Source organism: Pyrgilauda ruficollis, unplaced genomic scaffold, assembly GCF_017590135.1.
Source record: "Pyrgilauda ruficollis isolate IOZ18807 unplaced genomic scaffold, ASM1759013v1 scaffold4, whole genome shotgun sequence".
Taxonomy (NCBI): Eukaryota; Metazoa; Chordata; class Aves; order Passeriformes; family Passeridae; genus Pyrgilauda; species Pyrgilauda ruficollis.
In genome coordinates, this window is record NW_024525489.1 from 8,615,437 (window position 1) to 8,628,756 (window position 13,320).

The following is a 13,320-nucleotide window of genomic DNA, read 5'->3' on the forward strand; positions in this document are numbered from 1 at the left end:
GGGAAGGTGAAAATGGAGTGTGCTAGTTAGTGATCAGCTACAGAGCTATGGCTGCACAGGCCAGAAAGGTACACAGAACTATTAGAGATGTTAAAGTAATTTATGTGTAGGCACTTGAACAAAGTGGCTGCCTTTTGAAGTGATGATGTACACTAGCACGTCCCATTAGCTGAGAAGTGTAAACGGTGTCATTAAAAAAAATAAAAAATCACCTGGGTCTCTAGGGCCACAGCAAAGTGTTTCTTGATCCAAGCAGCAGTCTTGACAAAAGGTGTAAGGAGAAAAATGAAGTCTTATATTCCTTTCGTCATTTCTTTCTCAGTGCTTGGAGAGAGCCATGAAGTTTGCATTTGATGAATTTCACCTCTGGTACCAGCTTGCCCTGTCCATGGTAGCTTGTGGAAAGGTAAGGTTCAAACCAAAGGGCTCAGAAAGGGCACGTTTTCCTCTGGAAGAGTGGATCTGGATTACTTGTTTGAATGTGTAGAGTCATGTGTGTTGTGGGAGTAGGTGCCAGCAGGCAGGTCTGTGAAAGGACAGTGCTCTCCTTTTAGTCTCTGACTGCACTTTGTGATGAGCGGTGTGCATTTGGTATTGAGTACTGTTCTTTCTGTGGAGTGTTTTTTTCTCATTATCATGGAGAAAAATTAATTTTGTGCATAGCTGTGGGTTGAAAAGCATTATACAGCTATCCATTGTCTGCAGGTTCAACATAAATGGGCTTAGTATAAGAAGGAACTGATGTCTAAAACTGTCATCAGTTCACTCTGTGTCTCTGGGCAGTTGACTTAAGCTGTGGTTTCTCCATCTGTTGAAGGAAATGTAAATGTTGTTTTGTAGAGAACTTGTAAGGTTTAATATTTTTGAAGTGCTTTGTGTAAAATATGCTGTAGAAAAAGAAAATGTGAGTGTTAGCATGGTCATGTGGTCATAAGTGGTTTTTTAAACTTAGTGTGGTATTTGTGAAAGCCATCAGTAAACCACTGAGATGGCTGAAATGTGGTTGTGAAAAGTAGGCAAAGGTAACAGCAGCTTTTCTTTATTAGTCTTAAAAAAGTGGACTTCCTGTAGGAAATGTAGATGGTACAAGATGTAGTCAGTTCATTCTGGAGTTCCCACCTACACGTTCTGGAGGTATGAGCAAATTGATGCTGTGTGATAGTAGACCACTTAATATGGTCCTGTATTCTGTGCCCATGGAGTATACAGGAATCCATGTGGACCTGAGTGGAGACCATCAGCTAGCACTCATTTGCCAAATTCCAGCTATTACTGGAATTTTATGCCTGTAAGCTGAGCTGGAAATAGTGGCCTTGGCATGGAAAGAGGAGATTAATCTATGCTTTTGCAAAAGAATTGTCTTGTGAGGTATAAGTGGCTGCAAAGCTTGGAAGTGGTCTGAAGGAATTCCTTCATTTTTGTGAGCATAGGTAAAGCCTTATTTTGGAAGACTGTCTGTTGAATGTTAAGGATTCTACTTCAAAAAAATGGTAGAGCAAGGAGAGAAAGTCTGATAAAGAGCATCAGATGTGACTAAGGGCAATACTATGGAAAGCAATACTATGGAAATACTAAAATGATTTTTTCACCTTAAAGGGAAGAAAAAAAGCCTGAGAGAAGTCCTCAAGAGCTTTTAAAAGGAGGGGTTAATCTTGTCTGTAGTGGTTAGGACAAGATGTGATGGCATCTAATTGCAACAACACAAGTTCATGTTTCTTATTAAGAGGCAAAAAAAAAAAAATAAGGATAGCAGAACACTGGAAAAAGAATGCCGTGTGGAGCCTAAATCACTGGGGACCTGTGGAACACCCTAGGCAAAGCTGTAGTGACCCCTCTGTGAGGCACCAGGGGTGTCTTCTGTGGGACCTTGCAAACTCTGGGACTCCATCATTGTTTCCTTTTAATTATAACAGATCTGGCTGATTTATGAGATACCAAAGCTTTGGCAATGCCTATTAGATCAGCAGGAAGATGAACAGAGATCTTTAGTCAGAAGGAGCCTCACAGATTGCTACAGAAGTTCAGTACAAGCATTTCAAAATTCAATTCCAAGCTTGAAAACAGTGGCTAGACTCAGTTATGTGTAAGGAAACCTGAAGGTACTGGTGGAATAATTAAATAATGAGCTTGGTGCCATGGTGCTAATACCTTGCACTGACCTATGTCAAGTGGGGGCTTACATGTCATGTCCAGCTCACCTTGGAATTCAGCTGGAGTTAGCCCTCTGTGTCTTTGCAAATCCTTCAGGTACCTGACCCCTTGATACTGAGGACAACAATGATACACAGGCCATGACAGAAAGGCACAGAATCTTACCATGAACATGGGGTTTGTCTGGGAGTTCTATAGGCTTTACAAGTTGTGTAACCTGATTCTCAACAGGAGACAATGCTATAGCTCTAGTAATCTGCTGGAGAGCAAATGAAGATTTTTAACTGCTGATGTTTGAGAGTGAGTGTATGCAAAGAATAATTGTGCTTGAGTCTTAGGTTAGCATAGGTTAGGAGAAGTGGGGCCTGATCTTTAGCTTCTGACAACTTGCGTGGCAATTCCATTCTTGTCCATTCTGTGTTTGGGTACCTCTTCACCTTCCCTACATGTTACAGAATATTTGTTACTTAGATATTTGTTACTTTTTTATTTTTTTAATCTCTGTAGCTGTCCTATCTTTTCAGATTTTCAAGCACCTCATGTCTTTTTGCCTGTACTTTAAATATTTACAAGGTAAAATGTCCTGATCTTGCCTATTGAAGTAAAAGTGCTAAATGTTCTGAGCTCTATATGGGTCAGAGGGAATTCCCTTACCCAGCAATCCCATCTGTGCAGTATTTCACTTCTAATCCCAAAGTATTCCCTGAGAATTCCTGTCATATACTCTGCAATGCGTCATCTTGCTAATGGGAGATGTGGCATACATTTTTATATTGCTTTGCGGCTTGATAGCAGGACAGAGTTCATTTACAAGCAAGTGCTCCAGTGTAGCAGAAAGAGCTGATGAGAAAACAGTGTGGTCAGTCTAGACTGCAAAATGCAGAGTACACTGAGCTTTTATAGGTGAAGATCTATTTTCACCTGTCTCAGTCACAGCCAATTCATGATCTCATTTCTTGGTAATGAAACCTCACATTCTGCAGCATTACTTGTTCTGCAGTACAGCAAATTGCGCTCATAAATCCTGGGCACGACAGGAACAGTTTTATCAACCTGTAAATACTGGAAACTTTGGTTTCTCTGTTTTTTTTTTAAACATGTTTTTAGGATTTTCAATTCTGACCTTCTTAAAAGTGCCATAAAACCCTATCTTTCCCTCTATTCTACACTGAATTTGACTAGAGTGTTTTATTTGTATATTCAGATTAAGTCAATCAAAATTTCAATGTAGTTTCTTCTTCTACCAGCCGAAAAATTGCCAAATGGTGATTGTCATTTTTCACAAGTGATCTGTCTAAATATCAGGCCAACCACCTTGGCTCATTACCACATGTAGGCTTGAGTTTACACATTATTCTGAAAAGCATGTGTCTTAACAAAAATAGGCACATCACTTCAGTGAGTTCCTACAGGCCTTGGGGCTTCCTAAAAGGGTAAATGAAAAAACTCAGGGAAGCATAACCTTTCTGTCTGTCTTTTGTCCACTTAAGTGGTGGAAATAATGGAGTGGTAGCAATTTCACTTTCCTGTGTTTCTCAGAAACTTGCATCATAAGAGAGATGGTTGGTTTTTAACCCGTTTTTAGGAATGCCTTTTATATTGAACTGTATTCACTGAACAAGAGAAGCATGTATATTTAAATGAAAAAAAATTCACTATTACATTTGAAATACTTTTGTAGGCAAATTTAGTTGGGAAAGGAAAGGAAAGGAAGTGGTGGGAAAACCTAGACAATGGCCAAGACGTGGTGGGAGATGTCCTGTGTCACCAAGTGCAGTTCTGTGTAGGCCAAAGAGGTTTAAATCATTCTCATGCAGTAGCCCTGTTCCTGTGGTGCTGAATGTTGAATTCTTCACAGATGCTTTGAGTTGCTTCTGCTGGTAATAACCTCAGCTATGTGGTAATATCAGCTGGAGGCTGAGTGGGCACCGCAGCTCCCTGCCTCTGCTGCCGTGCGTGGACAGGCTGGAGTGTGAGTGGCAAGGGGTGTAATAGCCGGGTGCCATCTGGCAGAGTCCTCAGGCAATGAGACGAGCCACTGTCCTGCTGCCAGAGTAAAACCAGTGCAGACAGTTGCATCTGCTCGTCTCAAGGTTTTGAAAAAGTGACCAGTATTGAGCAACATGGGGAAAGGAAGGACCAAACTCTTTCACAGAGTAGAAAAGACTTGGCAAAGAAGAGAGAGAGCTGCTTGGGGTAGATTTGTTCTCTGCTGCTGCTTTCCAGCTCAACAGTTTTCCCTGGAGGTCGTGGAGGTTACCAGCACACAGCCCTCCTGCAGACTAGGGTAGCTCTACCGACATTTGTGAACTTGGAGGCAAAATTATCATAGTGTCTAGATGATGTATTACAAGCACAAGGGATGTGTAATAGGGTCCTTGTGCACTCGCAAGCATTTCCTTGGCCTTGGACCAGTTGGATCAGTTACATGTTCCTTTTTCAGGTTTCTGTCCCCTTCCACACCTACTGCCCTCACACAGGGCAGAGCCTGGGTGTCCCAAAGTGTCGCTGGAGCTCCCTGGGAGTAGAGAAGAAGTGCATAGTGAGTAGGCTCTAGCTTAAATTTATGGTACTTAAGAAAGTCTCCTAGATCTGCATTGTGAGGGTTAAAATACATGCCTTGGGCAGCACGAAGCAACATTGATGCCTCTCTTCTGGCTACCATCCAAGGAGACAAGATTTGTGTTTAGTATACTAACTTGCCATTTTCCTAATTGTAGTGAGGGAGGGATTCTTCAAGGATAGCAGTGAAATTATTCTGTGAACACTGAACTGAGTTTGTGTAGTCTAAAAGTGCTGGGGGCCCTAATTGAGCCATTCAATTCTCATGAGTCTTAATCTTTATAGTACAGTAGATGTTTATTGTTGTTAGTGTGTGTAATGCATGGAAACATTTTCACAATCGTGTTCAACGTCTCTGCCTGAAAAAACCCCACAACACAACTTGGTTGGTGAGTGAAGAACTTTAGGATGTATGTTTCTTGAGAGGAGGAGTGAGTAGTAATATAGCCTTAGGCCAACTGAAGGAAGGCTGGAGTATCTGCTAGGAGAGGATAATTTGCTTTCACCCCTCAGCTGTATACGCAGTGAGAAGCTGAAGTACCTCGAGAGTGAGTAAAGGAAGAGCTTGGGAACAACTGAAGGGTCTGTGAGGAAAAGCCTCTGTGAGAGTTCAGTGGAGCTGGAAGCAAGTACCCGGAGGCAAGGACTGTGCTCAGCAGGCCTTGTGCTGGGGTTGCTGCTGGGGGTTATGTGTTCCTGTGGTGTCTGCCACAAAGCTCTCCAGCCCTGCAGAACATGGCCAGCTCAGTGCTTGCCTTGAAGACAGCAATTGTGTGACTTCAGAGATGGCTGCATTTTTGCTGACCCTCCCCAGCCCCCTCAAGCCCATACTGAGGGCAGCACAAGAGCAGTGGGGTCAGCATTGCCGTGTAGATGGATAGACTTGGCAGTAGGGGATGTAAGCTCCAAGCATGATACATTGCAAAATGAGGCAGCTAAAGCTGCTTTCAGCTGCACAAAATGCTCCTTTCTACTCTTAAGCCATTATGTTTGTTCCTCTTTAAGGCAACAGGGAAGAAAAATCATGCATGTCTACCTGAATGGTTTTCTTAATCATGTAATGCTTCAGGAGGTGTCCGGTGTTATACAAAGGGAAGTAATCAAATCCTTCTTGGCATCTGTCATTCAGCTATGTTTCTGATGGACTCCAGCTTTTCCCAGAGCTAGTCTTGCAGTGTCACTGCCCTTTGGCTGCTCAGCAGTTGGAGATACTGCAGTCTTGCCCAAAGCTCATGCTGGTAGCATTTTTAAGGTTTTGAAACCAGTCTTACACAGACATGAACTCTGATTTTAGAGCCCTTAGCAAGTTGCTGATACACACTGGTCATAGCCAAATAATGACAAGCTAATGTCTGAGCTGCTCCTATCTGTGCTGCACCCAAAAAAAGGAATCCTTCCCCTTATTTAAACAGTGCAGCAAAAGCAGATGTCTCTAAGTGCTTCAAGGAGCTTCAAGTTTGACTCAGCCATGCCTGTATTGCCAACATACAGCTTTCCAGAAGGTTAGAAGGAAAGTTAAAAATATATTTAATACATAATTCTGCAGCAACAGCAGACAAATTTTATGATTTAGGCTGTTCCTTCTGTTGGTATCCTTGCAAAAGCTTAGGCTGGTTGCTAGGCAACTGACATTTAAAAAAAAAAGTACATTTCTCTTTGTATTGCAGGCAGGAACCTTGGGAGCAGCAGAGGCCTCGGATAGCTCCTTAAATAGCATTGCTGGGGAATGAAAGTTAAAATATTGAACATTCATTGGTTAAAGATCCTGTTACAAAGGTCAGCTATCTTGGGGATATTCAATAGTTTGGTTTCCTTTGGTGCAAAGGAAAGATTAGAAGGGAGTTTGCCTGTGTGCTGTAGATAGTACAAAAAATGGAAATTTCCTAAGATGCCTGACTGTTGAGCAGAATACCTAGGTGGGCTATATAATTGCCTTCAGGCTTACCTCTCTTTTCTTGACAGAAAGTGTGAAGTGAGGTGTTTGTCACATTAGCAAGTACAAATGTATGCTTATAGATCTTAGAATGTAAGAGGTGCTTTTAAGAGGGAGTATTTGAAGCTGCTTAACTCCAGTGCTCTAATTTGATAAACACAAGGTAAAAGAAAAGGGAGGGAATCAGTTCCTGTGTTAAGTAAATGTCTTGGGGGAATAATGTTCATGCTGAGATTCACAGAAATCTCTAAATTCAGTGGAAAGCTTACAGCAAAACTACTGATTCCAGAGTTCTCAATTGCTTGCTCATTCTGTCATTTTTCTGTGTCAGTTCAAGGTCATTTATATCTAAATGGCTGTGAATCCCAGGACACAGGGAATAATAATTCTTGCATTGGGATGAAATATTTCCTCCACTTCCCCACAATCCCTTTGAAATAGTGCAGTTTTTAGACAGGATGATGCAAGAAATACAGCAGCACTAGTTGTGGAAATTCATTTGTGTACTAAACTGACAGGTAAATTGGGAATGAGGCTGTCTACCAACCCACCATCTTGAGGAACATTTTTCCTTCTGGCTGAAAAGTAGCAAAGAAGGAAAAAATTAGGGAGGTTTAGGGAACCTATGCAAGAGAAGAGCAACTGTTCATGTCATGTCAAAAGTCTATCAGGCATTAGTTACTGTCTGGAAATTATTCTTCCTTTTACTTATATCTGTGTTTTCTTTATCTTCTAAATATTAAATGGCTCTCTTATTTCCTTCTTTGGTTGCTTTGGTATTATGAGAGAGCAAAGGAGGGGAAAGAATGAGAATTGTATTGGCGTAACCCAGGAAAACCATTTGGGCAGCATATATGGGTTTACCATAACTGATGGCAACTTCTCTCAAGCCATTTGGAAAAGGAAGAAAGAAGATTTACTGTAGTATGCTCTTGGTTTACTTCTGTTCATGTGCAAGCATCTTGAAGGAGTATGCCTCCATGCTTCATTGTTGAATTAGTAAATAAGGAGTGGGAGTTGTGTTCTGTGTTTGGATAGTTGTTTTTCTTTACATTTTACTCCCTTATAGGATTCAAAAACATGGTTGCCATAATTATGTAGGGGGAGGTGTCCTCTCTGTCCTTCTCCCTCCCCAATAGCTTCCTTGTGATTCCTTGCTCTAGGTGAGAGGCCAAATGAGACCTAGTTTTCTGAAGTCCTAGGGAGCTGATTCTAGTGCAGTCATTATAAGCCAGCAATTAGCAAGTTAAATAGAAACACTATAAATCCTGGCTTGAATTATTATGTGAGCCCCTTTGAAACTTAGAATCATGAGTGGGAAGCGTGTACTCACTTGGAATTCAATTTCTTCTCTTCTCAAAACATGCCTCACCAATAAATCAAATTGTTATTGCCTTGCAGTGAATCTCACAAACAATGCGCTTGGCTGCCTGGTCCACCCACTCTAAGTAAAAGAATACGTACATTTTAATTACCAGATTATTTCAATGTTGCACAAACACTGTTTCATATTAAATATTTTTACAAACCAATGATACTCAATAATAAGTGCTTGATATTTTTTCTATTAATGTCTGTAATTAGTATCTTTAAGAAACCTTGATATTACATGTCATGCCAGTCTCCTCTAAGTAAGGTCACTGTGGGAGTGAGATATTATTTCTCCTGTCATTCCTTGACTAATGTTTTCATCAACTGTATAAAATATCTGCTGAGTAAAATTTTCAAGGTGAAATTATATAATATCTTGAATTTTTAAAATGCAGCTGGGGAGAAAGGCTTCATGTCACCCTGTTTCTAAAACCAGTTCTGCTCCATATGTTTAGTTGCAAATTTTATAAACTTCTTTAAAATGACATAACTTTGTAAATGTTTTAGGAGCAGTGCAGAAACTGTGTCTCTTGCTCTGTAAATCCATGTTCAGAAGTTCTCAAGTGCATGTGTAATAAAGTAACTTGACACCTGAGGTGTTTGAGTGTAGGCACAAGATGGGACTTTCTCCTGTGCAGCATTCAGTAGTCACTGCTTTGCAGTGGCCTCCTGAACAGGCTTGGGGCAGGACAGACATGGCAAGGGTTCTGTGGATTGAGACAATTGGAGGCTGTGATGTTGGCTGGTCCTGCAGACAGGGAGGGAGCAGAGTTCAAGAGGAACTGGACAGGAATGAGTTGTGTCACTTCTCTTCTGGTGTAGGTCCTACAGCTGTGGCCCAAATTAGGACAGGCCTGTCACTGCTTTGCTTTGTGCTAGTGCTGGTTGTGGTGATCCACAGGAGAGCTGCCACCAGCTCCCAGGTGCCTTCTGATTTCCCTGCAGTTGCAGTGCTGGTGGGGAGCTGAGAAATGACCACTGGGTTGAGCTTGTGTCTGTTTTTGCAAGCATTGGCTCTGGACAGTGTATGGCCTTTTACATACCTGGCCTTTGCAGTTCACTTTTGCATGGTGAGATGACAGGGGTTGCTGGGGTTCAGCTGCAGATATACTGGCTGTCACAGTGCATATTGTCCTGCTGTCACATTTATTTTCTGGAAACAGCTGGGGGGCTGCAATACAGGTACGAGGGCAAGAAGATGATATGCAGCCTAGGTCCCTTATGGGTTATGCTTGTATTTCCATGGGAGTACCAGCTGCTTTCAGTGCATTTTATGTGAGAGAGGAATAAGATGCCACTAAAACCTGAGACACCACTTGTTCTGAACAAATAGCTGTCGGGGAGGTTCATTCTGAGGGATGCTAGTCACCTCGTGGCAACAGAGCACAGCAATGTGTTTGTTCCTGTACCTCAGGGTTGAATTACATGTCTTTATTTCTGAGAGGGATGAAGTAATGGTTCAAGCTCTAGGACAAAGTTTATTGATTTCCATCCTTGGTCTAAATTTCCATTCCTTCTGGCTTTAGGCAAATTGTGCATTTTGAATTTTAAATTAGCAAATGCTTCCTCACTTTTACTGATCATGCCTGATGCTCTACATAAGTGGGAGCAACCTGAAGAATATAGGGTGTGCTGCTGCTCTTGTTCAGACCACAAGGTTGGTACCCAAGCTTTTCAAGCAGGAGGATTTGCTCCCTGCTGCATTGGTTATGAAACCCCTCTTTGCCTTAAGGTGGGCATGGCTGGTGTACATCTGGTTTTCTATTTTTCCAGGTTCCCTCCCAAGCAAACTCCTAATCAAGCTTTTGAATTCAGTAGCAAGAAGTGGACCTCAGTTCTGTGGAGGAAGGAGCTGGCACGTGCAGCCCACTTTGATGTGGTGGCAGAGGGGAAAGTGCTGATGGAAGTGGGAATGTGAAGCTGTGGTATTGCTGGAGGGGATCACAGAAGTCACCAGACTGTGTGTGTGTCAGAGTTCTGGTAGGGAGAGCCCCTGGGAGTCAGGAGGAGATGCCCAGGACCTGATGGGAATAGCAGATGGTTGGACTTTGCAAGCTTCTGTTGCTGCTCTTCTGTAATATAGAAAGGCCATGACTATTTAGCGTGCTTCTGAAAAGGAACATTGTGTCTTAGGGCTGTGTGGAAGACTTTGGGAGGAGACAGGCATGCGAGGATAAATTCCAAGAGAATAAAACTTCCCCTTGAGCTTAAGCATGGGAAAATTTGAGTGGATTAGGGTCAATAGTGAGGAAAGTTTAAATGTAAGACAAACTCTCATTCAGGTGGAATGGGCTGGGAGTCTCTGGTAGGGCAACTCCTGTCACCTTCTTAGTGTGTGAGGTGGCCTTCTCATCACTGCCTCAGACCAGAGCTTTCTTCACTCCCCTTTAAAGCATCTGAAATGTGACAGCCGTGAATATGTGCTGTAAAACACAATGTTTGCAGAGCACATCGGGTCCAAAGGGCTATGCAAGTGCTAATCTTGAAAAAAATCCTCATTAATGGTAACCTAATACCAGCAAAATAGCAAGAGTTTATGGGCTTTCTTTCTAACACGTGCTTGGACTACCCAGTGAACAGTGCATTGATCTGCACCCACCCTTTGTATGGTGGGGTCCCAGTTGCTTTCTTGTATGTTCTGGAACTGGAGAAGACATAAAACGACCTACTGAGCAGATTACTTTAGCCGAACAAACCTCTCTGAGTGAAATTGGCCTAAAATATGAATGTTCTGGAGTATAAGCTCTTTATGATCTCTTCTGGCTTACTGGAAGATGATTATATGCAAGGAAAACTACAGCAGAATTCTTGTGTACTGGGAGGGCAGAGTTAAAATAACCAGTGCATTGATAGCTAAGAAAACTGTTTCTTGTGAAGTGCACAGACAGGGCTGCCTCTTTGGCGTTTCCTCTGAGCGTGGGAAGAGTGTGTGTGCATGTGTGTACACACGTCTGCATGTGGAGGTGGGAATAAAGTTGCTGACTTGTTGCTGACATAGGATTCTTTTCTCCACAGAACTTCTTTGTACGTGTCACTGCAATGTTCTGCATGGACTCTCAACAGCATTGTCTAATCAGCCTTTTTTATTTCCTCCTCCTCTCTCCCACTCCTCCAGTCGGCATATGCTGTGTCAGTGCTCAAAGAGTGTGCTAAACTGCGACCTGCCGATCCCACCGTTCCTCTTCTGGCTGCCAAGGTCTGCATTGGGTCACTACACTGGGTAAGCAAGCTGATGCAATTCTCATTATGTAATGGATTAGGTGCTGCAGTGACAGTGCCACAGTGTAGTTGCAGTGAGGAGAAAGGGAATCCCTGCTAAAATCATACACAGATGTGTGCCCTTTATAAAAAATGAAAATCCCTGCAAGAAATTTTGTAGTGAATCATTAAAATGTATTTTGCTGGCACATTGAAGAAAGGAGGAGGGGGGAAAGCCATAAAGAGCCATTCTGAGGACTGCTGCTTCAACTGAGTGTCACATTGAATCGGCCACTCTTGTAGCCCCTGCAGGACACAAGTTAATAGTTAGGAGTGGACTGTTAGATAGTTCAGGTCTGCTGGACAACTCAGTCCTTTGTTCTTGAAGTTGCTGTGTCAGTGTTTTGTGTTCTGGATGTGTTAATGTATGCCCCAGAAGCAGAGTGGGAGTGGAAGTTGGTGCCTGTGAAATTCTGATTATCCAAAGGAGCAGAAACATCTGTCACTCTTTCTCTACTTGGTTTAATTAACTGAATGGCAGCCTGCTGTTCTCACCTGTCCTCACCACGAGGTGTCCCTGCAGTCAGTGAAGGATTACAATTGCTGAACAGAAGTGAAACAAGATGTGAGAAAATATGAAAGAAAATACCAGAATGATCTGCATAGATCTTGGAGAAAAGTTGTAGAAGCCAATTTGCTGTTGTTTTGTTCCCTTACCCCACCTCCCCACCTTCTACATCCCTGTCTGATGAAAGCTGCTGTTCAGCTAAACTTGAGGTGTATCAGTTTACACCAGCATCAGGGAGGGTGTTTGATTATGCATGTTTTTGAATGAACTACACTGTTTGAACTATAATGGTTAAGCTTATATGCGAGTCAGCAAAAAATGGGCAGCATCTTTTTCTAGGAAAAATCTTCAAGTCTAAGGACCTTCAGGGAATCCTTGCTGAACTGCCCAACCTACTTCTGCTCTACATTTGGAGCAATTTAACTCTCTTGTACCCACAGCTCAGTCTCTAAATTTTGAAGGTTGAAAGTCATTCAGTGATGTATAAAAAGATTCACAGTGAATGTTGTTTTTTAAAATAAATAAAGGGTTTTTTTGATTCTTAGAGATATTAAAACAGTGTGAAAGTGAGGCATTACAGCTGTGTTGAATGCTGCTCTTAGTATGTCTGATGAAGTTTTCAACACACAGCTAGCACATAAAAATACCTCATTACTTTGAAAAGACAGTGAGACTGTAATTCAATTCCAGCTTGGGCAATCCAGTATGTCCAGACTTCTCATACATGACAGAGCTGACGAAACAACTGGCTAACCCTAAAAAGTAGGAAAGGCAAGGGACGAAGGGAAAAATGAGCTGGTTTTGATTATTGCAAGAGGGTTTTTTCTTCAATGTACTGCTTTTTTTATTGTGTGAAATGCTTTTCAGTGTTATTCAATCAGACCCTGGCTCAAAACTGGGGGTATTATGAAATAAAATCATGATTTCACAAGAGGGCAATTTTACTGCAGTTATCTAGAGCACAGCCTTATGAACTAAAACCAAATTAAAAATATTCCCTCTCCCATTCCTTTCAGTCAGTGGCCTATGCTTTACCCTCATAGCAAACTTGATGATGGTATAGAAGGATTTTAATTAAGGGGAGTCTGAGGTAAATCAGATCATCTTTTAAAAGAACTGAAATGATAGGTTCCCACATCTCTTAGTCAAAGGGGTGCTTTTGATATTACTGGCAGACTTCTGTGCCTAATAAAGACCTTCCTGCTTAGCAGAGCTGTTTTTCTAAATGTCATCCTTACCGTAATTATTTGCATTTAAATTACATGGCAATCAAATCAGAATCTAATAATTTAAACTGGAAGTTAACAGGCTGATCAATGCCAGTATAAATAGAAAGGAAGATAGACATGGGACAGGAACAGTCTAATGGACAAATATTAGCAGTTACAAATATTCAAATATATCTTCCTTTTCAGAACATATAAAATATGATTAATTTTTCAATTAGGAAATATGTCTGTGTATTTGGTTGCTGGCTAGGTGGGAAAAGGGTGCAATCAGATCACTATTTAGCCAAATGAAACAGCTAATTTATATC

General features: G+C 41.7%; 1 protein-coding gene across 3 annotated transcripts in view; it reads left to right on the forward strand.

Moving 5' to 3' along the window:
• Positions 1–13,320, forward strand: part of TTC7A (tetratricopeptide repeat domain 7A) — a 172,364-nt gene that overhangs the window by 43,752 nt on the left and 115,292 nt on the right. For 2 of the 3 annotated variants that reach the window (XM_041476948.1, XM_041476950.1), the window contains 2 exons: positions 323–406; positions 11,133–11,237. In XM_041476948.1, the coding sequence (XP_041332882.1) occupies positions 323–406; positions 11,133–11,237 (189 nt within the window). The remainder of the gene's footprint in view (positions 1–322; positions 407–11,132; positions 11,238–13,320) is intronic. The other variant, XM_041476949.1, reaches the window with a different exon arrangement.